Genomic DNA, 26,155 nt, shown 5'->3' with positions numbered 1-26,155 from the left:
GGAAATGCTGAGAAACATCCCAATAAGAAATGAAAGCTAAATATTGGCCGGTGATGTAAATGTCCAATCTCTTTGTGAAAATGAGTACACCACACAACATTCACACGCAACAAAGTTTTGCCCACCATAATACTTCTCCAGTCACGATCCACCTCAAATTATTATTCACTGTAGTATTTCAAGATCTAAACGTGTAACAGAGATTTATTCTTAGTATTTCACTTTTTAAATTGTTTTTTGCACACACAAGTTTTTCTTGTTACCTTTTGTATAGCTGAGGAAAAAAAACTTTTTTTCAGGAAAAGTATTTACCAACGCCGAGGACACTGTCTGCCTCCTGGGCATGCGACGGCGGAATCTTGTTTTCCAGCCTGTGGGCCAGCTGAGGGATGAAACGGACTTCGAGTAAGTAAAATATGGTAAAGAACCCTGATGTCATCAGGTTCCCATTGGAATTGATTAGAGTTGCACACAGCCTGGCACAGATTGGAAGCCACCACTGGCCCTGAGGCTTGGTGGATGCAGAGGGGGGTGGGTCTCTCTCTTTTTGTGTCTGTCAGGAAAACCCTATACATTTGCACTGAAAGTTATGAATAGAAAGCCAGTCCAAAGACCAACAAATGTGGGTTATTCAGCCATGCCAGCCACACATCACGCCTCATTTGAAATCCTCTAGCATACAAATCCCCCCGTTTTGTTCATTAAGTTAGACTCTCTTCCCAGGAAGCATTGTAGGGTCTTTTAAAGATCACTTCCACACACAGAACTGCTGTGTGCACGCAATTCTTCTCCAGACAAGATTCCTGTTGTAATCTATATGGAGACTCCAGAGCATGTATCTAAATGAATCTCAGTTATCTGTATGCCTGAGTGGCCAACTTGCGCGTGATATGGGAAAGATCTTTTTGGCCCAAGGGAAATGATTTGTTGTGGTTGAAAGACACGGAGTTCAGATCCTAGAGAAGCCGGCTAGGAGACTGGAATATAGCACAGCGAAACAGCATATGTAGTAGATCGTGCTAGATCTGATGGCTCAGTAGTCTCAAGTCAGTCTATTCCTAGCGATAAGCTAGTGGCAGACTTGTTTTAAACTGCTCAGATGCAAAACAGAAATCACCCTTTGACTTTTTTTGTTTTCAAGTCCCATAGCTAGCTGGTGTGAGCTGACAGCTCCCTCAAATGGACCGCCTGTGGTAATTGTCAGTATTGTCGGTAGAAGCCAGCTACTCGTAAGGACAGTATGAGGATGGTGCCTGCTCCCCTCCCTGGTAGAGCTTCGCCATCATAGTTCATCTGCCTGGTCTCTGTGCAGTCCCACATGAGAACTGTGCATGCACAGGCCAGCCTGCGCATGCTCAGTTCCCTTGTGTGCCTGCACAAAAGACCACGCAGATGAACAACAGTTACAGGCAAGCAGCTCTGTTTTTACCAGTTCTACTGTTCTGAGTTTAGAAGCAGCCTCATGTGTTAAAAGTTTCAGGCAAGTAGCCATGCCGGTCTGCAGTAGAAAAGCAAAATTCAAGTACAGTAGCTTTTGGAAGTCATAGCTCCCTTCATCAGATGTGACTAAAGGCGCTTTGACTCTCCAAAGCTGACACCCTGGAGATTTTCTTGGTCTTTAAGGTGCTACTGGACTCAAATCTTGCTTGTGTGTTAAAAGTCCTTCAACAAACTGAAGGCCATGACGAGCTGAAAGATGAGTGACGGCTTTTGCTTGGCCCTCAACAGGCACCGAATCCCTAAGGAACAGTGGTGGTTGAAGCTCCGTCCCTTGATGAAAATCCTGGCCAAGTACAAGACCAGCTACGACATTTCAGATTCAGGCCAGTTCGAGCACCTGCACAGACCAAAACCTACAGAAGCCTGAGCGGGTGACCAAGGAGTTGCAACGCCAAAGTTGCAATTGCTCTCCGTTGTGTGTCCACAATGCTTTAGAGTACTCGTTACAGCTTCTTTTTGTAACATCTAAGTTATTGTACCAGCACTTTATGTGGGAAAAACAAAACGTTAGTGTCACAGAAGTTTTCTACCAGGCCTTGTCTTAGGCTTCTATACGTACACCAAACCTAGCGCCTAATGACCCAATTACCAATGTGACCCTTACCAGTAACCTGTGCAAAACTGGTCTATGCACTCAAATTTGATGTTATTATCTCTTGCACTTTTACCAGAGATAGTGTTTACACTCAATGAATATTAGAGCGGCTTAGTTTTATGTCAAATTAAATGAAAAAAAAATGTATGTCTACCCCAAGTGGAATAAAATACTGTATTACAAATAAGGTTTGGGCCAATCTGTTGCACAAACAAAACCCAACGTCCTGCGACAGCCTCCTCACCCCTCCTCTTCTCAGCTGAATAATTCACCTGCCCTGGCTAAAAATGGTTTTCATTTGAGGTGTCTTTCTAGCAAGAGCTCCCAGAGTCAGCCTTCTCGGAAATCACAACCGATAATTCTGACTGAGGATGTCCTCAGCATTCAAGTCCAGCAGTGCAATCCTGTGCAGTTATTCCAGTCTACGCCCATGGAATCCACGGGTGCAGACTGGAGCAACTCTGCATTGGATTGCATTGCAGGTTTCCGCAAGGTAGCGTAGCCGCCTCTTCCTCACACATTCAAGTAGCTGGGAGGGTGAGAATGGCCACGGAGTTAATGGTGGGTTCCCTGTCCTTGGGGCAGTTGTGGTTAAGAGCGGGACTCTGATCTGGAGAACCGGGTTTGATTCCCCACTCCTCCACATGCGCAGTGGATGCTAATCTGGTGAACTGGGTTTGTTTCCCTGTTCCTACACATGAAGCCAGCTGGGTGACCTTGGGCTAGTCACAGCTCTCTTAGCTCTCATCCCCACCTACCTCACAGGGTGTCTGTTGTGGGGAGGGGAAGGGAAAGTGATTGTAAGCTGGTTTCCTTAAGTGGTAGAGAAAGTCGGCATATAAAGACCAACTCTTCTTCTTCGTGGCCTAAGCCCCAGCCATGTCTTAACAGCCAGTTTGGAACACAAGAAGTTGCAGGAATACAATGCAACTTAGACTTAAAGGTCTCCCCCCACAATAGGGAGAAGCTGAAAACTGCAATCACACCGGGGTCAAGACAAGACTATTCAATTACCAAACCAAGTCCTATAGTTTCCAACTCTATGTGAAATGCTTACACAGCCAGATACTAGGAACAATTGTTTACGTAGAAGAACAGTTGGTTTTTATACCTTTCTCTACCTTTAAGGAGTCTCAAAGCAGCTTACAATCAGCTTCCCTTCCCCTCCCCACAACAGGCACCTTGTCAGGTAGGCAGCGTTGAGAGAGTTCGGAGAGAACTGCGACTGGCTCAAGGTCACCCATCCAGCTTTTTACCTGGAGTGGGGAAACAAACCCAGTTCACCATATTAGAGTCCGCTGCTGATGTGGAGGAGTGGGAAGTTAAACCCGGTTCTCCAAAGTAGAGTCAGTTAGAGAGAAAGGCACTATCACCTTATGTAGAACAAAAGTCCCATGAGAAGGAATGCAGGTATTAATTCAAAGGGGGAGATTTAATGCTACAAAGTGGATGCAAAATATTCAACCAAGAACACTGCAGAATCTCAAAAGTTTTTATTGCTTAAAAAAAGAATAGCTGGCATTACTAATTTGACATGATTTAAGGTAAATTACCTGATATCTTAAATTTTGGTGCTTCTATAAAATATTGATTTGCATATTATTTGTATCAGGCACGACCAACCAAAAATCAGCAGTGAAACGTTCGTCCCAACGAATGTGCTCCAATGGTACTTAGGCGCAAAGGCACAACTGACTTCAGGTGGACTGGCTAGAACTTCAGTTGAAAAAGCCGCTACAGGGTTAGTGAAAGATAGACACAGAGCAACATCTTCCTTCGATGAACACTGTTGTAGGGCTTTTTTCGGAAACACAGCGCACAACAGTTCCTCGTCCCTGCTTGCAGGCATGTCTACGGGGAGGAGGATTTACAGTTATTTTGCTATTTGGCATATGAACTGGTTTATCCCATCTAAACAGATTTGACAGCAGGTGTTATCGTATAATCCAGGTAGGGTCTTTGGCAGTGTCAGGGTTTTCTGGTCCAAGAATAGCCAGTCCTCTTGTGCTCCTCCCGGCAGCAAGGTATCTGAAAGACAAACCCCATGTTATTAATCGGCTAAACATCAGGAATTTTCTAACAAAGCGGTTCCTCAGTGGAACAGGCTTCCTCAGGAGATGGTGGGCTCCCCTTTGGAGGATTTTAACCAGAGGCTAGATGGTCATCTGACAGCAATTCTGATTTGTCAATATAGGCAGACCAGGAGAGGGAGGGCAGGAAGGGTTGTGTCGGTGTTTGGCTCTCACGGCACAGATCACCACTCTGGGGTCAGGAAGCAATTTTCCTCCAGGTCAGATTGGCCAGGGATCCTGGAAGAGTTTTGGTTGCCATCTTGTGGGCATGGGAGTAGGGGTCTCTGGGGGTATGGGGGGAGAGAGAGTTCTGAATTTCCTGCATTGTGCAGGGGGTTGGACTAGATGACCCTGGAGGTCCCTTCCAACTATGATTCTATGTTTCCAATCTCTGGGGGTGATACCTTCCACAGCCTGGGAAAACAGGGCAGGTTCAGGACACCCCATCCCCCAAGATGGAACAATATGGCCATCCCCATTCTGAAGAAAAGGCCGAGTCATAGAACCACCAAAGAAACCGTCATGTGTTCAGCCCCTCCTATTTCAGCCCAATTTCTGGTTGTGTGGCTGGGCAGGCTTTTTGCTCTTGGGAAGATTTGGCAGGGCACACAAGGGCACAATTACACACCAAACAAGTTCTTCCCTTCCCCTCGTGGCTCTTGCAAGGCTCTGCGCAACGTTTCTCGGCAAAGCACCCAAACTCACTTGCTGGCTGCATCCATCAGGTGATCCCTCGAAACGGCAAAAAGATGCTCCCTGTGCTGTTGCTTCATCTCATCGGAGATTCCGTGCAAGAACTGATTCATCCCTAGCAAAGAGAATTCATCATGATTAGGAACTCACTGGGAAACAGCAGGCAGGCGGTGGCAACCCCCTCCCCTTAGTGCATAGGGTTATCATACAGGTAAACATGATTCGGCTCACCACTCCCAATTTACTCAGAATCAGGAACACATGAAGCTGCCTTGTAATGATTCAGATGGCTGGTTTACGTAACACAAGATCGTCCCAGGCAGTGAAAAGACTGTTCCAAAACCTTCTCCTTGCCAGTCTTCAAGTTGGAATGACACAGACGTGCTCTCACTGAACAGCAGCTTTGGATTTGCCTACCAATTGTGGACAGTTGACTTGCTGCCTTCCAACTGGGCAAGGCTGCGTATTCCATAGGATTTGGACCAATTTTACATTGGCATTGCTATTTCCGCATGGTTGTGAGCCCTGAGAAGCCCAATGGCTTTTTCTGAGAAGAGTATACGACTGATTCCAGAAGTGTAACTCTAAAGCTTCCATTGACCACAGGAACTGTTACCCAGGAGTCCTACAGCACCTTATAGATTAACAAAATGTATTTCTGCATGTGCTTTCATGAGTCGGGGCTCACTTCTTCAGACGCACAGAAGCAAACATGCATTGGTGGTGGTGGAGTGTGACGTCAATCCACAGCTGACTTAGGCAACCCCTGAGGGTTTTCAAGGCAAGAGAAGTTCGGAGGTGGTTTGGGATTGCTTGCCTTCGCATCACGACCCTGGTATTCCTTGGAGGTCTCCCATCCAAATACTAGCCAGGGCTGAGAATGTGTGACTAGCCCAAAGTCACCCAGCAAGCTTCCATGGCACGAGTGGGGATGTGAACCTGGGTTTCCCAGGTCCTAGTCTGACACCTTCACCACTACACCACGCTGGCTCTCTTACATGCCTTAGGCCTAGTTAAATACCAAGAGGAGAGTGGGGGAGGTACATACCTTGCCACCTCTGCTGGGTATTTAAAACCAGGCTTAATGGATGTACCCTTTGATGGATCTGAGTGAGCTCCGACTCACAAAAGCACACGCTGTAATATATTGTCAGTTTTTAAAGTGCGAGGACAGACTCACACTACTTCTCTGGAATTCTTACCATGAGTACTGCATTAACTGTATCCATTCTTATGGCTGCACTCAAGCAAAGAACAATACCTATGTTTATTCACTAACTTGCACTATCAGTTTTAAGGAAGTGTAACCCTGAGTTTTCTTTTCCATTTCACCACCGTGTTTCTCTTTAACTGCAAGTACATGCTACATTAAAAGGATTAATTCTGTTACAGACCAGTACTTTCTAACCAACAAACCAAGCCATGCCAAGTTAGCAAGAACTCTTTGCTTCCATTTCGGGAGAGCACATATGGTTTAATTCAGTTCGAGACTAGGAGAGGGAACTCCCTACCTTTGTCAGATGGTGCAATTGGAGCGTCTACAGCCGCAAAGACAGCCAGCTTGGCTTCATCGATGTCTTGCTGCGTGAAATTGCCCCTCCTGGCCCATTCAGCAGCTTTCTCAAAGGCACCCAGAGTTGCAATGGAGTTTGGATCCCTAAAATTCAGGGTTGGTTAACACAGAGTGAAAGCAAGCAAAAGACACTTCCAAAAGGATGTGGACAGAATCGAGTGGGTGCAGAGGAAAGAGCCGAGGATGATCAGGGGCCTGGAGACCAAGCCCTATGAGGAAAGGCTGAGGGAGTTGGGAATGTTTAGTCTGGAGAAGAGGAGGTTGAGGGGGGACAGGATTGCTCTCTTTGAGGATTTTAAGGGCTGTCACTTAGAGGAGGGCAGAGAGCTGTTCCTGTTGGTAGAAAAGGACAGGACTCACAATAATGAGTTTGAATTGCAGGAGGAAAGGTACCGGCTGGTTATTAGGATTTTTTTTAACAGTTAAGAGTTGTTCGGCAGTGGAATCAGCTACCTAGGGAAGTGGGGAGCTCTCCCTCACTGGCAGTCTTTAAGCAGAGGCTGGACAGAGATTTGTCAGGGATGCTCTAGGCTGATCCTGCATTAAGCAGGGGGTTGGACTAGACGGCCTGTATCGCCCCTTCCAACTCAATGATTCTATGACCAGCCAACTCTCGTTTGCACAGGTATTCTTCTTAGGATAACCGTTTTCGAATTGTGTTCTAGGAAAGCCTTTCAGGGATTCCTTAATGCAAGATCGGTTTGGTGGCTGCTACCCCACAACATACAGCCACAAAAAATCACCAGGTTTGTTCTAGGACCAATGTTCCCTTCATGCAGGCCAACGGTGAAACTAGTAGCATCTCATGAAACCAGGGTACATTTTCTGGTGGCTGGGGCAGGGAAAGCACTTCCTCCTCTAGTGACAGGCAGGTCTTCAGGTGGCTCCAGCCAGAGAGGTTTCCCTCAAAAATCCCCAGTCCAGCCCTGTCTGGCTAGCAGAGAGCATGCTGTAGGCCTTGCTCTCACTTGGAAGAGATTCCATTTCTCCCCCTGCTCCTGCCTGAAATACCCAAAGCTTTGCTTTGTCATAAAGTCCCGTGTGTCTAGCCTTTGGAAGGTCTCAGACACGGCCTGCCTCTTCAACAGTTCTTCCCAGAATGAGGAATCCTCTCTGTCAAGATTATGGATTATGAGAAGCGCAGAGTGATAAGCTGCAGTACTGCAGTCAAAAGCTCTGCTCATGACCTGAGTTCGATCCTGACGGAAGTCGGTTTCAGGTGGCCACCTCAAGGTTGATTCAGACTTTCATTCTTCCATGGTCATTAAAATGAGTACCCAGGGTAAAGGGTAGACGACTGGGGAAGACGATAGCAAGCCACCCCGTAAACATAGTCTGCCTAGTAAACGTTGGGATGTGATGTCACCCCGTGGGTTAGTAAATGACCTGATGCTTGCACCTTTTAGACATGCCGTATCAGTCTAGACTCATTGTGGTGATGGAAAGTACTGTCAAGTCAAAGCTGATTTATGGTGACCCCACAGGGTTTTCAAGACAAGAGACAGTCAGAGGTGGTTTGCTGTTGCCTGCCTCTGCATCATGACCCTGGTATTCCTTAGAGTTCTCCCATCCAAATACTAGACAGGGCCAACTCTGCTTAGCTTCCAAGATCTGATGAGATCGGGCTAGCCTGGGCTATCTAGCTGAGGACATGCACTCAGCAGCCCTAGAAAAAATGACTGCCATCTTCCGTAGGAAAGGGCTTGCTCTGTGACACATAATGGATCTTCCTCTAGGGGGCTAGTATGTCCAGTGGTCACACTTGACAACCAGTTCATGTCTTCTCTCAGCGTTGGGTTCCCGTACTTCAGCTTCAATGGATGCTGCTTCTTGGCAGGAAAATGTCCCAACTGGGAGTAACAGCATGCCAGCCCACCCAACAGCTTCTTTACACCCCAGAAGCAGAGGCAGCCCCACCCCATACAACCGAGAATGGACATTCACAGCAAGTGAATGTTTTCCTTTCCAAGCGTTCTCCAGAATCCCCTGCACGCGGTTCGTCAATGCAGATGCATTTCCTGAATTCTGAAAGCTTGAAAACCCCATCGTAGAAAGCACACATCTTAAATGCAAGCCATGCAGTGCTGTGATTCTGGCCATGGAAGCAATTCGGGCATTTTCCCTCCTGCAGGCTGTCCAGCTGCTTCTGACATGCCCTTACAGGTGGCAATAAGCTTCCCTTCTCTTAAGTCATCCCATATCTACTCAGTTTCCAATTCCCAGTCCATTTCTTTGGCATCTTAAGATAAGCCAAGAATTCTGACTCAAACTGAGAAGCAGAGAAACCGCCGGGGGGGGGGGGCGGACCTGTGAAGGAGGGTGTACGCCCCTCTCCACTCAAAGATGCCAAGAATTCTGACTCAAATTGAGAAGCAGAAACTGCCGGGGGGTGGGGGGGAGGGACTGCTCAAAAACTTACCTGTAGGAATAGAACCTGAAGATGCCGTTGTGAGCCAGCTGAGCTCCCCCTCCATATGCTCCTCCTTTCTCTCTGATTTCCACATGTAGGAATTTAGCAGTCATTAAACGGGCAAGGATGCGAAGGCTGAAACGAGAAGGGAATACGATGAATAAGAGGGTTGCCCTGAAGATCCCCTGCGTACCCACTGGCCTCTTGTTTCTTTTTACGTACAGTTTAATTCATACTAGCACATACTTGTCCATCATAAAATGAAGTTTAGACAGTATGGCCGTTTATGCATGGGTACTTCCCCTCATGTTCGCCCCTAGTCTGAATCGGTTGTTCCTTGGAGTTGTGCATGAGTTTTCCAACCTCCCCCTTCTACATCAAACCTCCCACACAGTAGGGACGTTTGACCGGAGAGCAGAATCCAGCCTGCTGTTCCCACCGGGGAGGGGCTGTAGCTCCGTTTGCAGAGCATCTGTGTTGCATGCAGAAGGTCCCAGGTTCAATCCCCGGCATCTCCAGTTAAGGAGACTAAGTGATGTGAAAGACCTCTGCCTGAGACCCTGGGGAGCCACTGCCAGTCTGAGTAGACAATACTGACTTTGATGGACCAAGGGTCTGATTCAGTAGAAGGCAGCTTCATGTGTTCAACCCCGGAGGGCTCTGAGGAGGTCCCTCCCTTTATCGAGCACTGGGAGGGCTCAAATACTGCAGGCTCAGAAAACACCGCTCAGCAGTCTGGGCTGCCCCATTTGCCAAGATCTCCCAGGGGAAAAGGGCCGGCTCAGACCCTGGCAGTGGTCAAAGGGCCATTTCTGCACTGACCACACCATTCGGCACAGTGACTTGGTTCCTGTTCTACTTGGCAGAGTGGCAGGCTGCAACGTAACAGAGAAGAGGAAAGCAGAGCTTTCTCCGGCTGCTCAGCGGCACCTGCATGTCACAAAACCGGCCAGTGCTATGTAACAGAAGTCCTTGTGAGAGCCCCGCTGTTGATACTGAATCCCCTCCTTAGCGCTATCGCAATTTGCAATTCTTTCTTTCCACTACCTGCAGTTTCAAGTTTGGGCAGCATCTCCAACGCAGCTTGGCAGTTCACTGCTAATCTTTTCCATCCTCCTACCTTGCATGGTCCGGGGTGGTGAAGGGAACAGTTCGGACACACTCGCTGATGTAATTCACCGGGAAGGGAAGCAGGAAATGGGTCTTCATCTGACATGGAATGAAAGTGGGATCCTGGAAAAACAAAATAATTCCTCTTCTGTTAGAACACTGCAAACAGAGTCGTAGACAGCACACTTTCCATTTTCTTATGCATTGAAGAAGAGGAGTTGGTTTTTATACCCCAATGTTCTCTACCTTTAAGGAGTCTCAAACTGCCTAACACCTTCCTTTCCTCTCCCCACAACAGACACCTTGTGAGGAAGGTGGGGCTGAGAGAGTTCGGAGAGAACTGTGACTGGCCCAAGGTCAACCAGCAGGCTTCAATTGTAGGGGTGGGGAATCAAACCCGGTTTTCCAGGTTAGAGTCCACTGCTCTTAACCACGACACCATGCTGGCAGTAAGGAGCTTTTAAAATGTACACCGTGCTAAATGGTTAAATCTGTACAACTGTTTCGACAGAGCACAAAATAGTAAAATTCCCGGGTCCCCCCTGTCCCCCTCACCTTCCCCTTCTTGCAGCTGTCTCCTCCCAGGGGCACCCGGTTCCCCTGTGCTCTCCTTGTCTGTGCTCCCTCGGGCATCCTGTCGCCCAACTCCCCGAGTGCCCCTCTGACTCGCTTCCCCTGCGGTGCTTCCTCTCCACCCCTTTCCCTGGACACTTGCTCCTGCCACCACCAGGCAGGCTGACTGGGGCCAGACCCCTGTGGGGAGCCTGGGTTCCTTGGGAGAGTACCTGGGGTGGCACAGGGACCAATATCATCCACGGAGCTAGTTTCAGAAGGGTGGCTGTGATGGTCTGCAGAAGTACAGCCAGATTTGAGTCCAGCAGCACCTTAGAGAACAACAAGATTGTTTGGGGGTATGAGCTTTCGGAAGCCGAAGTCCCTTCGTCAGATATCCCTCCGTCAAAAATCCTGTTGGGCTTCAAGGTGCTGCTGGACTCCAATCTAGCGATACCATCCAAGGGGAACAGAAAAGATTTCAGCGAGCGGAGACTTTGCCTCTCTAGTTCGAAAGCCAATTTAAACAGACATGCTCAGGCAAGCATTGTAATTGGAGAAGTTGAATCTGTGAACCCTACTGGGATGGTGTGATGCCATTTCAGAACTGGCACCCATTTGCCTCAATCCAGTGTTCAGGACTGGGAAAGAACCGAGGGGTGGGGAAGAGTTCACCAAGGTGACCAATATTCCCAAGTATCACCACAAAGGACATTCCCCCCCCCCCCCCGGCTTTAAGAACATAAGAAAGGCCATGCTGGATCAGACCAAGGCCTGTCAAGTCCAGCAGTCTGTTCACACAGCGGCCAACCAGGTGCCTCTAGGAAGCCCCCAAACAAGACGTCTGCAACAGCATTGTCCTGCCTGTGTTCCACAGCGCCTAATATCACAGGCATGCTCCTCTGATCCTGGAGAGAATAGGTGTGCATCATGATTAGTATCCATTTTTACTAGAAACCATGAATACCCCTCTCCTCCATGAACATGTCCACTCCCCTCTTAAAGCCTTCCAAGTTGGCAGCCATCACCACATCCTGGGGCAGGGAGTTCCACAATTTAACTATGCTAGTGGCCCAATCCAAATGTCATTTAACTATATCAGTGGAGGGACAGTATAGCATTCTTCCCTTTTATGGAAGCCAATGACCTGAAAGGAATCCAATATTCTGGACTCCTACAGACGGGCAACAACTACATGCATGTTCCATGCAAAGCCCATCTGAATGCTTCTATTACACAGCAGGCACTAACAACTGAGATCTTACAGGGAGGTACCATAAGTACCCCAACCTATCTCATTTTCCCCACCCTTCTCCCAAGGAACTCAGGGAGGGGCACATGGATCCGCTCTCCTAAATTTATGGCATCTCCCCGTGGGCCACAATAAGTAGAATTCACAGCATAGTGAGGTGTGATACTGGCAACAACGATCTCATCCAAACAAGCTGGACTTACTGTAATCAGTTTCCTTGTGATCTGAGCACTTGCGAGCGCCCCACCTGCAGTAGCTTTGGGGTCCAAAGGTTTCTGTAAATAAGAGACTTGGTTGAGATGCAATAGACACCGTGCATTTCCTTAGCTGATCATGCCGCTTCCCCGTGGACCTCCTTTGCAGCCCCCTCCATACACTCACACTAGAGGTAGTACAACCAACATCAAATGTGATGGCAGGCAATATGGCAAGGGTGCTTCCTTGATCCCTGCCCCAGATCTCTATGTGCCATTTCTGCATGCAAAGAGATGCACGTATAAGCGTGCACAGACAGCCCTTGGAGGCCAAAAGGTTCTGTGCACAGAGAAGGGCTTCTGTTGCTAATCACTAGATACTGGCTGGGAGGCTAGAACATATGGGGATGTCCCTAGGTATTTTTCTGGTGTGTAAAAAAGAATTACACAATTTTAAGGTTGTCAATGAGGAAACTGAAATTGTTCAAGACTTTCTATTCCTTGGCTTCACCATCAACCAAATGGGAGACTGCAGCCAAGAAATCAGAAGGAGATTGAGACTGGGACGGGCAGCCATGAAGGAGCTAGAAAAGATTTTGAAGTGTAAGGATGTGTCACTGGCCACCAAGACTAGATTAATTCATGCCATCGTATTCCCTATTACTATGTATGGGTGTGAAAGCTGAACAGTGAAGAAAGCTGATAGGAAGAAAATAGATTCCTTTGAAATGTGGTGTTGAAGGAGAGTGTTACGGATTCCGTGGACTGCCAAAAAAAAACAAATCAGTGGGTTATAGATCAAATCAAGACTGAACTGTCCCTAGAAGCTAAAATGACTAAACTGAGGCTATTGTATTTTGGTCACGTCATGAGAAGGCAAGAGTCACTGGAAAAGACAGTTATGCTAGGAAAAGTTGAGGGCAGCAGGAAAAGAGGAAGACCCAACCAGAGATGGATTGACTCTATGAAGGAAGCCACAGCCTTCAATTTGCAAGACCTGAGCAAGGCTGTCAAAGATAGGACATTTTGGAGGACTTTCATTCATTGGGTCGCCATGAATCGGAAGCGACTTGACGGCACTTAACACACACACAAAAAAGAGTAGGAGTCCGGTAACACCTTAAAGACAAACAAAAGTTCTGGCAGGGTATGAGCTTCTGCGAGCCACAGCTCACTTCTTCAGATACAGCTAGATCTGAAGAAGTGAGCTGTACTCACGAAAGCTCATATCTTGTCAGATATTTTGGTAGTCTTTAAGGTGCTACTGGACTCCTGCTCTTTTCTACTGCTAATGACAGACTAACACAGCTACCCATTGTGATCTTTCTGGGGGGGGGGTGTTTGCGCCAAGTGCTGTCAAGTCGCTTCTGACTCATGGCGGCCCCATGAATCAATGTCCTCCAAAACATGCTATCGTTAACAGCCTTGCTCAGGTCTGGCAAGCTGAGGGACTGTGGCTTTCTTTATGGAGTCAGTCCATTTCATGTTGGGTCTTCCTCTTTTCCCGCTGCCTTCGACTTTTCCTAGCATTATTGTATTTTCCCATAATGTGTCACTCTTCCCATAATGTGACCAAAGTACAATAACCTTAGTTTAGTCACTTTCCTGGTGGTAGGATTAAATCAACAGATGCCCGGGGCAAATAAATATTTAACATTTATTTTGTTCAGAGTTTCACATCCTCTTGTAATTCTTACAACCCAGCAAGGCACACTAGGATTATTAACTTCATATTGCAAAGAGGGAGAGCTGAGGCTTGCCTAAGAGCACCTAGTGAGTTTGTAGTAGAGGCGAGATCTGGGTACCCGCCCCCTGCCTCGGTTACAGCTTCGTTAAAACCTATACATTAAATCCCACAAGACTTGTATTTAAGTAAGCTACCGTTGCTTAGCCACTAGAACAGCGGTTCCCAAGCTGTGCTCCATGAAACATCTCCTAGTGCTCCATGAAGAGATTGGAAAGAAAAATACTACTGTTATTCGGTTTAGTATATAGGTGCTAGGTGAAAATTAGTGCTGCGTGACTAATTTCTCTCTTGAAAAGTGCTCCATGACTCAAAATGTTTGGGAACCGCTGCACTAGAATATATGTTAGTTATATGACCAATTATGCTTCCCACTGGAGTAAGAATTGAAAAATGAGAATAACTTGTGTCCTCCTACCAGTTTTCTATATATTAAAGCACAGCCCCATGCTATGTAAATTTATTCAGAAGCAAGCCCCGCCGAGCTCAACGGGGCTTGCTCCCAAGGAATCATGCAGAGGACTCCGTCTCCCCCTTACCTCAACCACATGTGGACGGACAGGCTTCCGTTCCTTTTTACTCCTTGCGATATCCTTTGTGAACTTTTCTACGGCTTTCGCAGCATGGGGCATCTGCTGCGGAGTGGCATTCACCGAACACCTGTTGGGAAACAAGTTCGTATGCACAGTCAGGGGCCAGAAACAAAGTTCTTTGGAGCCTGGGGAAATCTTTGGCCTCAAAACTGCCACCTGCCTAGGCTGAATTGTACCATCCTTAACAATGTATGATCAATGTCCAGACACTTGGATTCTCATGACTGTAATCTTGAGATGTGCTCAAAGGTTATTTTCCCCCTCTGCTCTGAGACACCAACTTCACAAGTATCGTTTTTGAAAGTCAAGCGCTCTCCAGTCAACTGGCTGTATTGGAAAAGTACACAATTTCTTTCTTAGGTGTGATTCCATACGCATTTTATGCCCTCCAGGAAGCGCAATGGCAGAAAAGTATGGATGATTTTGTTTCATCATGACCGCTTATGTAAGAATTATAGTCTTTAAACTCAGCATGATGCAGTGAAGGCAAGATGAAATCCCCATCTCAAGGTACTTTGGAACAAAAGGCCCTTGTCAAACTCCACTGACATCTATTGGCTGAGATCTTGCGGCCATTGATTTGTACAACACCAATGGAAGGCATAGGAAGAAAAAGAGTTGGTTTTTATATGCTGACTTTCTTTACCACTTAAGGAAGAATCAAATCGGCTTACAATCGCCTTCCCTTCTCCTCCCCAAAACAGACACCCAGTGAGGTGGGGGGTGGTGGCGAGAGAGCTAGCCCTGCCTGGGACACCACACAACACAATTAACTTTAGAAACTGTTTAAAGGGTTAGGCAGAAAAGCCAGGGGAGGGCCTGCGATCCTCCCTAGGCAAGTCTATGCTGTGTCTATGTGCAATGGCAGACCAGAGAATCTCACCGCATGTTGTCACTGTTTAACAGGTATTTCTTGAGTCGGGGCAGTTTGCGCAGCACTGGCTTAATATCAGACATTTCTGCAATTCGCTTCATCAGCTTCACCTAAAATGAGTTGTTGGGGAGGAAAAAAGAATTAGTAAGCGCATATAGATCTGAGATCTAAAACCCACTAGGCGCTGTTACTGAGAAGCTAACACATACATCAAAGCGTGGATCCAGGAATCCCTGACAAGTTCCACTTATGAAGCTGCCCTGTCCAGTCCACCTAGCTCAAAACTGACCAGCAGGACATGGCTCTCCAGGGCCTCAAGCAAGTCCATCCGTAACAGCTGTGACCAGAGCACCTGGAATTGGAGGTGCCAGGGATTGAACCTGTGACCTCTTGCAAGCAAACAGGCTCCTCACCACTGACAGAAGTGGACCCAGCAGCAGCAATGTACCGTGTGTGTGTGTGTGTGTTCTACAGTGGTGCTGTCTTGCGTTTAAGATGCGTCTTGTCCACTCCTATGCTAAAATTCCCATAACATCATTAACAGGCAGGCTATTCCCATCCTAGAATCTAAGGCAAGGGTGTCGAGCTACATTGTTACGAGGGCCGGATAGGACATCAATGGTCACCTGGTTGGGCTGGGCCTTGCCTCACAGATTGACAGTGAGGGTGTCGTGGCGGCCCCGTCTGGTTCGAGGGCCAAATAAGAGCTCTCAGCGAATCCAGATCTGGCCGGGAAGCCTTATATTTGACACCCCTGATCTAAGGGGAACAGGGACGAGGCAGAGGTGAGACTCAACCTGGGGATTTCCCCATTCATAGCTCTTTATACAATGCCTGGAACAGGACATCTGCTCAGCTCCAGTTCCAACGATGAAAGAGCAAGCGAAAACATGACGGAGGGCCCTTGTTTTGTATTTCCTGCACGGCTCCCACTTTCTAGGGCATCACAATTACCATCACCGCTGACATGATGTCAACGTACCAGGAACATGCATCCCATCCAAATTCCACCAGCTGATTAGTTTTAAGAAAAAAACATTCCTTATGAGGCCCTGGTTTCTTCATGCAAGCTCTGTAGTGTCTCTCCCGACTAGCATCTCCCATCTCGTGTGTTAGAGCTACGCTGCTGTGAAAGAGGCCCATTGGACTGGGCTGCCTGAAATTCCCTCAAGAACTCACCCTGCAACAGTGCCCCCTGCTGCCACCCCAAACCCACAGGTCGCACCCAGCACAGCCCAAACTCAAGCACCTCCTGGCCCCACCCTGGCCTTACCTGCTCCATGCCATCAAACATTTCTTGCAACTCTCCTGCAGGCGTCAGGGTTCTGCTAGCCCTAATCGAGGCGTACAGGTGCCCAGAATCGGGGATCCCATTCGACAGCTCTTGAGCCGTCATCTTCACCAAGACTTTGAAATGTTCCTCGTCTTCAAAATGGGGGCTACAAAAGGAGGGGGAGGAAAGAAAGAAAAGGAAAATGAACCACCCGCTGCAACCAAATCGCATGATCCAAGCGCTGAATGTTCTGAAGCCCCCCCTTTTTGCCATCAAGTCACAGCTGATTTATGGCGACCCCCGGTGGGGTTTCCAAGGCAACAGATGTTCAGCAGTGGTTTGCCATTGTCTGCCTCTGTGTAACAACCCTTGACTTCCCTGATGGTCTCCCGTCCAAATATTTGCCCTGATGGTCTCCCGTCCAAATATTTGCCGGGGTTGAGGCTGACGGTGTGTGACTGGCCCAAGGTCACCCACCAAGTTTCCATGGCAGAGTGGGGATTCGAACCTGGGTTTCCCAGGTCCTAGTCCGACACCTTAACCACTACACCCTACCAAGCCTTCCCATTGAAGACCAATGCCTTCCCAGAGTCTTGCTTTAACCCCTAGGACTGGCAGAGAGCTCCTTATTTACATCATCTTCCCATGAACCAAGCCTGAATATCCCAGTCATGTAGAGAAGTCTTCTAGTAAGTGGAGGGGATAATTTTGGCTCAGCAAACAATCCAAAGGCATCTATCGGTTGGCTTCCAGAGCTGCTCAGATGAGACCCCGCCTGGAAACTACATGTAAGCTGTTTGCCATTACATGGAGGAAGAGGGCGACATGCTTATTCATGTGGACAACTCATGGTTCAGTGGTCAAGAACCTGCCATGAACACACAAGGTTTTGCATTCAGATTCCTAGCATTTAACAGATCTCAGGCAGCAGGGAGAAAGTTTGGGAAGATATGACATTGGGATAGGAAGATCCATGGCCTTTTTGCATTCAGATTCCCTTCCTCTCCCACCTCTTGTGAGGTGGGTGGGGCTGAGAGAGTTCGGAGAGAACTGCGACTACCCAGCTGGCTTCATGTGGAGGAGTGGGAAAACACACCCGGTTCACCAGATTAAAGTATGCCACTGCTATCCACTACACCACGCTGGCTCTAAGAAAAAATCATTACGAACACTAAGTACAGCATCCTAACATGAAGCTGTTTGAGACTGATTCCTACAGATTCTTTTGTAAAAGTAAAATCTGCCTGCGTTATTTCTTCTGAGCGAAAACACTGCTGCCCAGAGCATGGCCTGCAAGGAACAGCAAGCTTCCATGTGCCAGACTCGCACATCTTGCTTTGATGATATCATCAGCACGTGACAACAGCTCAGGACAGCTGAATGATAGGGCCGTGATCTCTAAGCCATGTCAAGGAGAAGGGATAAAGGAGGACTATGAGTAGGATCAATCATGCTTGGGTTAAATCTATGCAAACTGACCCCGAGTAACATTTTCAAGCTCTTTGACATGTATGAAAAGCAAGCTTATTAGGCAGGTTTCAGGAAAATAAACATTAACAATAAGAGAGCACAGTTATCTTCCAAAATATACAGTACTGGTTGAATATTTCCGTCCATATGTGCATCATGTCCGGCAGATTTCTGTCAAGGCACAGTGAAGAGAAGAGCACTGCCTAGAAGGAGACAGGGTGAAAAATTAGGTCAGAGAAACAAGTAAAAAAAAAAACAGACACCATGAAGAAGAGTTGGTTTTTATATCCCGATTTTCTCTACTGAAAAGTCTCTCAAAGCGGCTTACAATCGCCTTCCCTCCCTCCCCCACCAACAAGTACACCTTGTGAGGTAGGCGGGGCTGGGAGAGTTCTGAGAGAACTGTGACTAGCCCAAGGTCTCCCAGCAGGCTTCATGTGGTGGAGTTAGGAAACCAACCCAGCCACTCATGTGGAGGAGTGGGGAATCAAACCCGGTTCTCCAGAATAGAGTCCACTGCTCTAATGTAGAGAGAGGGAGCCTTTGAGTATTCTAAATGTTCCCAGGGCACTTCTCTCAGTCATTCTTACCACCCACCCTATAAAACAGGCCCGTCTTCTTAGTCCCATACTACAGGCAGGGACTGAGACAGAAATTGTTCGCCTTGCCTTCGTCTTGATTTCAACAGCTGCCAGATGTGAACCAGCAGCTTCCTGATTCATGACTTAGTGGCTGTGTTACACATGAACACATGAAGCTGCCTTATACTGAATCAGATCCTTGGTCCATCAAAGTCATGATTGACTACTCAGGCCAGCAGCGGCTCTCCAGGGTCTCAGGCAGAGGTCTTTCACATCACCTACTCGCTTAGTCCCTTTAACTGGAGATGCCAGGGATTGGACCTGGGACCTTCTGCATGCCAAGCAGATGCTCTACCACTGAGCTACGGCTCTTCCCGTAGTACAATACAATAGCTCTTGTAACAAGGCCACTCTAAGATGACCCAAGACTGCCTATGGGTCATATTATATTGGGGGTGGGGAATATGGCACTGGTTAAGGTAATGAAACAATAGCAAATGATTCGGTAAGGCTTGTGTACGATACTCTGGAGCATCAATCCACTTCAAACCCGACGTGAGAAGATCAGCACAAGATATCTAAGTGGAGAGCCACTCGCCTGTTCGTATACATCCAGATGGGAGTCGTCAGCAGTGATACGTGGGCTGACAGAAAGCCCTCCAGTCTTCAAGTCAATCTCTTGGGCCTGTTCTCTGTAACTGAGAGCTCCACATCCCATTCTGCAACAGGAACAGAGGACAGTTGGGCCTCCGCTGGCAATTACAGATGGGCCGCACAGCCAGCAAAATCCAAAGAGCACCCCTCAAAACGGCCGATCCATCTCACAAATCAAGTGCCTCTGCATGCAAAATGTATTCTGTATGTAATTTCTTTCCTAGTTATTTGCATTAACTTGAGCAGGAATGGACCACACAAATTACAGCTGCCCCAAATTAATTACTACATAAAACACCTAACCTATCTGTGAGGTTAGAATCGGGGAGGTTAGAATCGGGGAGGCCCAGGTTACAGCAGCCCCAACTTCATTACTAGATAAAACACCTAACCTACCTGTGAGGTTAGAATCGCGGAGGTTAGAATCGGGGAGGCCCAGGTTTCAGTGTCCACTCTGCCATGGGAGCCGTTAGGCTGAGTGTGTGTGATTCATCAAGGTCACCCAGCCAGCTCCCATGGCAGAGTGGACACTGAAACCTGGGCCTCCCCGATTCTACTCCGACTCTCTAAGCCCGGCTGGCTCTTCAACACTGACATTAGAACAGGGGCATCTCAGCTTCACTCCTACAACTGGTAGGAGAGCAGTTGTGGCTAAAAAAAATTGTCTGGACATTCCCTACCTCTCTGTAGCTTCTTTGGCTAGCAGACCAGAAACACAATACACTGTGATAAAAAAACATATTAGCAATTATTTACTACGCCAACGATTGAACGAGTAACTAACAGACGTCTACAAGAATTACAAAATGCGGACAAATAGTAAATTGCCAAAATGTTAACAACGTTTACAGTAGTATTGCAAAGTGTTTGGGCAGTAGGCACAGGAATCCAGATGTAATCCCGCTTTGAAAATCTTCATCAGCCAGAGATTAATTCTTGATATATTTAGGATATACTTAGGAGTATCCTAAGATGGGAGCTCTACCTGTCGAACTGCTTGTGAAGATTTGATAACAGGCAGGAGCACAAATTTAGCAAGGACGAATGCTGACTACACTGGCAAGAAACACTCTCCTGCACCTTCTACTCCAAACATTTTTTCTTGCTACTGTAAACATGGTTGGTAACATTTTGGCTATTTACTATTTGGCCACATTTTTGTAATTCTTGTAGACATCTGTCAGTTACTTGTTCAATCTTTGACGTAGTAAATGAATATTGTGTGGTTTGGTTTTGTTTTTTAACATGGTGTACTCCCTACCCCCACAACTCTTAGTTTTACTAAACAGTGGGGGACCTGACAACTCTACCAGGTCCGCGACGGCTTTTATATTCGGTGGCACCATCTTGTTCTATTTATTGTTCTTTGGACTGTCTATTTATTAACACTGTAATGCGGTTTTCATAGTTTAATGGATTATGTTTTATAGTTTCATTGTATTTACTGATAGTTGATTTGTTGTGACCCGCCCAGAGCCCGGTCTAGGCCGGGGATTGAGGGTGGGATATCAGTCAGTCAGTCTAAATACGCACATACATACATAATGTGTTTCTGGTTTGTATGTCACACTGTGATCCCTTGTTTTTTCTTTGGCTAGCAGAGCTGTCCTGGTGGCTGCAATGCTAAAATTCTGCAGACAACAGTTTTTCTGGCTTTCGCCTGCTGCATAAACTTCTCCTTCCCTGGAACGTTCCCACTCCCAAGTATCTTGCGCTGCCCCCACCAGCACAAAGGACTTCCAAGACGCTTTGAGGTCATGCTTCTTAAACATCAGCTGATGACATGTGCAGCTGCGTCCAAGACGACGCTACGAATCCAAGCTCGTATTAAGACAGGGGCAAATGGCTGCTCGTCCAGCCAGATCTGTAACACGAGTCTCAATCAGGCCCCTCAACTAATTCGGGCCATCATCCTAGGGTGAAAAGCGCATCCCAGAGCGAGAAAAGGGAAAAAGTGGAGATAACAAAAGGGGTTTTCAAAAGCTTTTATCTGCAAATGCAATAGCATTAATGCCTTGCGACTTGAGGGAATGCAGCATTCCAAATATGCAAAATCTTATCTCTTATATTCAGTATAATGAATATAACATTAACATCCAACTAGCCAAACAGAACACGGCTGTTTTTTGTCCTGCCTGTAGTAAGAGGGCTGCTACAGTCTGCATTGTACAAACTGAATCTGTTATTTTAAAAATCTCGGTTTTATTTGTCTTGATCTCCTCCAGCTGTATAAAGTACTTTGCATTTCGTTGTGGCTAAATAAAAAAGAAGCACTGACCAGCTGGGGGAAAGAAAAGGGATCTCTCGCGAGCACCCTTTACCGGAATGTGCTAGGACGTTATCACAACGGACTCAAAACGCCAAGTCCCCTTACTTGGTTATGACGCCGCAAAAAAGCGGCACGTAGGGCCTGAGTTCTTCCGGGAGGGTGTTGAGACTGGAGACTGCTCTGAAGTACACCATGCCGTTCGTGGGCTGAGCGCAGTACTGGACCGGGACATCCTCTGCTACAGGCAAGACACACACAAAGTATTAGCTCCCTCACCCTAAGCTCTCTTAGCAGGCCTCCCCTTCCCCTCTTCCCCCCTCCCTTTCCTCCTCTTTTTCCCCTCCCTCCCCTTTTCCTTTCCCTACTTGTATTACCCCTAATCCTATCTTATGCCCATCTATCAACATCTTTTGGCTCCCCATGATAGGCATGCATGGTTTCTCAGATCCTGGAAACGATAATGTCATCTGAGAGCCATGATCAGGGGCGCGGTTACTGTTTGCTACTATTTAAGGTTTTAATTATTCATATGGTATTTATCGTTTTAATTGTAATTTTATGCTGTCAGCTGCCCGGAGCTCGGCTTTAGTCGGGTAGAGCGGGATGAAAATATAAATAAATAAATAAGAGTTAAGCATGTAAGAAGAACCCTGCTGGATCAGACCAACTGGTTCATCTAGTTCACCATCCGGTTTCTCTTCCTGGCCAACCACAAGTCATAGAGGCAAAGACCGTCCCTTGATGTTGCCTCCCAGCACTGGTATTCAGTGTTTTGCTGCCTCTGGATGTGGATGTTCCATGCCTAGTAATCACTGCTGGACCTCTTCTTCAAGTACCCAGCTTGCTGGGGATAAAGGGAAGATGACTGGGGAAGGCACTGGCAAACCACCCCACAAACAAAGTCTACCTTGGAAATGTCGGGATGCGACGTCACCCCATGGGTCAGGAATAACCTGGTGCTTGCACAGGGGACCTTTACCTTAATTTAAGGGAGCCAAAAAGCGGAAGGAAGCCACAGCCTTCAATTTGCAAGATCTGAGCAAGGCTGTCAAAGATAGGACATTTTGGAGGACTTTCATTCACAGGGTCGCCATGAGTCAGAAGCGACTTGATGGCACTTAACACACACACACACACACACACACACACACACACAAAGAGGACCCCAGATAATGCTAAAACGTTTTTTGGGCATTATTTGGGGCCACTCTGGCTCCTCTCCATCTTAAAAAAAAGAACTGGGGAGGAATCCCCTCTCCCTCTCCCTCCCTCACGAGGGGAATTAAAAAAGGATCACAGGCTTGTGCCTGCCTTGAACAAACTGCCATTTGTTTATGTCTATGGAATGCAATCCTAGACCGAGCTACTATTCATCTCGCTACAATTCTATCCTGCAATGCAGAGGCATAGCCGTTTAGGTAAAAGTCACAGGTTTTCAACACTTGAGCTACTCCCAACCTGTAAGCGATGTTTCCAGCTCAGTAAAAGGAATTCTAGGTTCAATATCCGAAACTTTTAGGGCTGGAAGGCAGGATGTGTCTTGAGGCTTGCTCTGCAGATCCATCAGCTCCAAACCTAGCAGACATGGGAGAACATTCATTTATTAGCCAGGAGCACTATCAAGACTATCCAATAGGTTATTTTGTTTGCTAGCCAGACAAGCAGAAACACAGTTTAGAAGAAATAATAAAAATCTGACAAGGTTCTCCAGGGAACTGTCAAAACAGTCTCTTGCACTGTTTCCAAAACATAGAATCATAGAAATAAAAAGTTGGAAGGGATCACCAGGTCATCTAGTCCAACCCCCTGCACAATGCAGGAAATTCACAATTGGAGGGCTGAGTGAGTTCTGAGAGAACTGTGACTAGCCAAAGGTCAAACAGCAGGCTTCATGTGCAGGAGTGGGGAATCAGACTCGGTTCTCCAGATTAACCTCCGCCTCTTAACCACTACACCACGCGGGCTCTCTATACAAAGTTATTAAGGCATAATTCACATGTAATGACAAACAATTATTTTTCCTTACAACAGCAAACCTCAGGAATCCTTTGGCTTGAATGGTCTATCCCATCCCTTCACTCCAAAACTAATTATTCTGGCTTTTGTGACACATCAGAGTTTATCGTTACACCTCAGCCTCCTGCCTCCAAGCCAGGATTCCAAACCAAGGTTTGGCGGCAAGTGAACAAATGATAGCTTATGGTTTAGACATAGCAACTGTGATTTGCCAGAGATAAATAATTGATTCCCGAGTTGTACCTGACTCAGAAAGGAGAGGAGAGAGGATGTGTGAGCCCAGAGATTACCCATTCCCGCTACCACAAAGCAGAGTGAATGTGATGTACACGTGTGAATCAAGAGTAGGAATTCATATATACGTGGTGCAAAAGAATAATGCATCAAAAGCCAGAACGCACCAACCTTTTTCATAGGTTTGTTTCTTTTGTTCTTCAGAAAGAGCCTCCACCTTCTCTTTCAGTTTGGCTGCTTCCAGAGCGGCCTGCTTGTCACAGAAAGCTGCATCTGGACTCATCGATAGAGTAAGTTGATGAGGGTTATCCTGTTGCCACGATCCATGCCAAAGACGACAAAACGGTAAATCAGTGAGTGCGTGGATTTTCTCTTCTACCTTCACATCCAAGGTCTCTCAGCTAATGGTACCATTGTGTTAGATGTGACGGCACCGTTAATATGGGAGCTGACGTTGAAAACAGAGCCCAACCTTACTGGGGAGAGGAAAAGCACTGAAAAGAAATGGCACCTATAGCCAGAATCTAGCTGTAAACAAAGATGCTGGGGAAGAGTCGGTAACATGGTACTAACAGCATGGGAGCTGATCCAAAGTCACTCCCATCCACAAATTTATTTATTTTTTAGACTTCTATCCCTCCCTCTATCCTGGCAGAAGCCGGGCTCAGGGTGGCTGACAGCAGTTAAAAACACCATAGAATATAGCACAATAAAAGAAGAAGAGTTGGTTTTTATATGCCGACTCTCTCTACCACTTAAGGGAGAATCAAACCGGGTTACCTTCCCTTCCCCTCCGCACAACAGATACCCTGTGAGGTAGGTGGGGCTGAGAGAGCTCTAACAGAGCTGTAAATTGCCCAAGGTCACCCAGCTGGCTTTGTGTGTAGGAGTGGGGAAACAAATCCAATTCACCAGATTAGCCTCCGCCACTCATATGGAGGAGTGGGGAATCAAACCCAGTTCTCCAGATCAGACTCCACCGCTCCAAACCACTGCTCTTAACCACTACACCACGCTGGCTCTCATTAAAAAAAAATATATTGATGTAAAACCTAAAATCAAGTGGCGCTCAGTTTTGGCACACAGGAACCTCAGCCGGAAAGGAGAAGGCAGTCAGGGTCACCTATTTAAACAGTGTAATTAAAAGTAACTTGGGAATCCAGTTAGACAAGAAGATGCAGGTCATGTGACAAGAACACATTCCACAGCTCCTCTCCAAGCCAATGCCAAACCTATGGAAAGTGGACAAAACCCCAACAGGAGGAGGGACTTACAGTTATGGGATCAACCCCCACATGGTGTGGGACTTCTGATGTGACCCTGGCAATAAGGGAAGGGATGGTGCTGTAGCAGCTCCCAGAAGGCAGCAGTCAAAGTTAATCAACAGGGGACACCACGAGGCAGGCCCCGCGTCTGGGAGGGTCAGGCCAGGGAGCAGTGTACTAACCCTTGGCATTCACAGTCAAACAGGGAAAAGCGACTGTGGTTGTGCTGCAATGGCCTTGCAATGGCCTTGCAGAACCAGTAATGTATTTCGACGGACAAAACAGGGGATGCTGGGTAGGGCAGGAGGATCGTATGCCCCATTCACGAGCAATCTGGAGCCCCCCCTCCATAGTGTGTCACCATTTCTCACCTTAAAGTACTGTTTTACTTTTTTCTGAAGGAAGCGAGGATCCTTCTTGAGGCACTCTCTGAACCGGGTGGTTTTCTCAGCAATCTTCAGAAGGTCGACAGGGTCTCCCTCGTGATTCCAGCAGGAGGCGATATACTTGGGGGTGAAAGAGACAGGGAGACAGACAGGCACGCTGTCTGTGAAGGAACACTCTACTGCAGGGGTGTCAAACTCAATTGTTATGAGTGCCAGATATGACATAAATGTCACTTGGTCGGGCTGGGCCATGCCTCGCCAGCCCAGATCGAGACGGGGGGGGGGGGCTGCCTCGGCTGACTCATGGGCTGCATACGAGTTCTCAAGGAGCTGGATCCAGCCTGTGGGCCTTATGTTTGATACCCCTGCTCTACTGCATTTTTATCCCGCCCCTCCTCCTAACAGCTCAGAAATAAAGGAAAGTGAGAGCAACACACCAAATACAGAAGTTGCAGGGGACATTAGAACCATTGAACATGCACTGATATGTAGCCCATTCTACCACAAAGTTAGATCAAAGCTTATTTCCCCCCTACTTGGTAAATTCCCTGATGAGTCAGTTGAGCTTTTGGCAAAGAAGCTCCTATTAGGAGAAGACCCTCAGCTTACGGTCCAAACTGCCAAGTTCTGCGCTGTTGCTATTAAAATATGAAGAGCTTTATTAGAGAATGATTGTTTGAATATTTTACAATTTTATCAATTTTAATGTGATAACTTTAACCAGGGGTTGCTTTTATTGATCTTACACCTTTATATGTACGGGCAGTCTGTGATTCTGTGGTGCAAAACTATTGTGTCTGGAAATTTTGATGTATTGGCTAGTGATTGGTCAGTCGACTGTACTA

General features: G+C 47.1%; 2 protein-coding genes across 2 annotated transcripts in view; one reads left to right on the top strand and one right to left on the bottom strand.

Annotated features, from left to right (window-relative positions):
- Positions 1-2,279, top strand: part of PFKP (phosphofructokinase, platelet) — a 63,150-nt gene extending 60,871 nt beyond the window's left edge. The window contains exons 21-22 of the mRNA XM_056858017.1: positions 300-405; positions 1,729-2,279. Coding sequence (XP_056713995.1) covers positions 300-405; positions 1,729-1,867 — 245 coding nt within the window. The 3' untranslated portion in view covers positions 1,868-2,279. The remainder of the gene's footprint in view (positions 1-299; positions 406-1,728) is intronic.
- A 1,685-nt stretch (positions 2,280-3,964) lies between these two features.
- The window catches only part of PITRM1 (pitrilysin metallopeptidase 1), a 35,797-nt gene continuing 13,606 nt past the window's right edge, over positions 3,965-26,155 (bottom strand). The window contains exons 12-26 of the mRNA XM_056858018.1: positions 25,296-25,430; positions 23,831-23,969; positions 22,868-22,984; positions 21,515-21,647; positions 19,081-19,205; positions 18,032-18,104; positions 16,436-16,601; positions 15,172-15,272; positions 14,235-14,355; positions 11,961-12,032; positions 9,964-10,076; positions 8,853-8,978; positions 6,372-6,517; positions 4,873-4,975; positions 3,965-4,123 (exon numbers count right to left, since the gene is read on the bottom strand). Of these exons, the coding sequence (XP_056713996.1) occupies positions 4,030-4,123; positions 4,873-4,975; positions 6,372-6,517; positions 8,853-8,978; positions 9,964-10,076; positions 11,961-12,032; positions 14,235-14,355; positions 15,172-15,272; positions 16,436-16,601; positions 18,032-18,104; positions 19,081-19,205; positions 21,515-21,647; positions 22,868-22,984; positions 23,831-23,969; positions 25,296-25,430 (1,764 nt within the window). The 3' untranslated portion in view covers positions 3,965-4,029. The remainder of the gene's footprint in view (positions 4,124-4,872; positions 4,976-6,371; positions 6,518-8,852; positions 8,979-9,963; positions 10,077-11,960; positions 12,033-14,234; positions 14,356-15,171; positions 15,273-16,435; positions 16,602-18,031; positions 18,105-19,080; positions 19,206-21,514; positions 21,648-22,867; positions 22,985-23,830; positions 23,970-25,295; positions 25,431-26,155) is intronic.

Source organism: Euleptes europaea, chromosome 11, assembly GCF_029931775.1.
Source record: "Euleptes europaea isolate rEulEur1 chromosome 11, rEulEur1.hap1, whole genome shotgun sequence".
Taxonomy (NCBI): domain Eukaryota; kingdom Metazoa; phylum Chordata; class Lepidosauria; order Squamata; family Sphaerodactylidae; genus Euleptes; species Euleptes europaea.
This window is presented reverse-complemented; position numbering and strand designations above follow the sequence as displayed.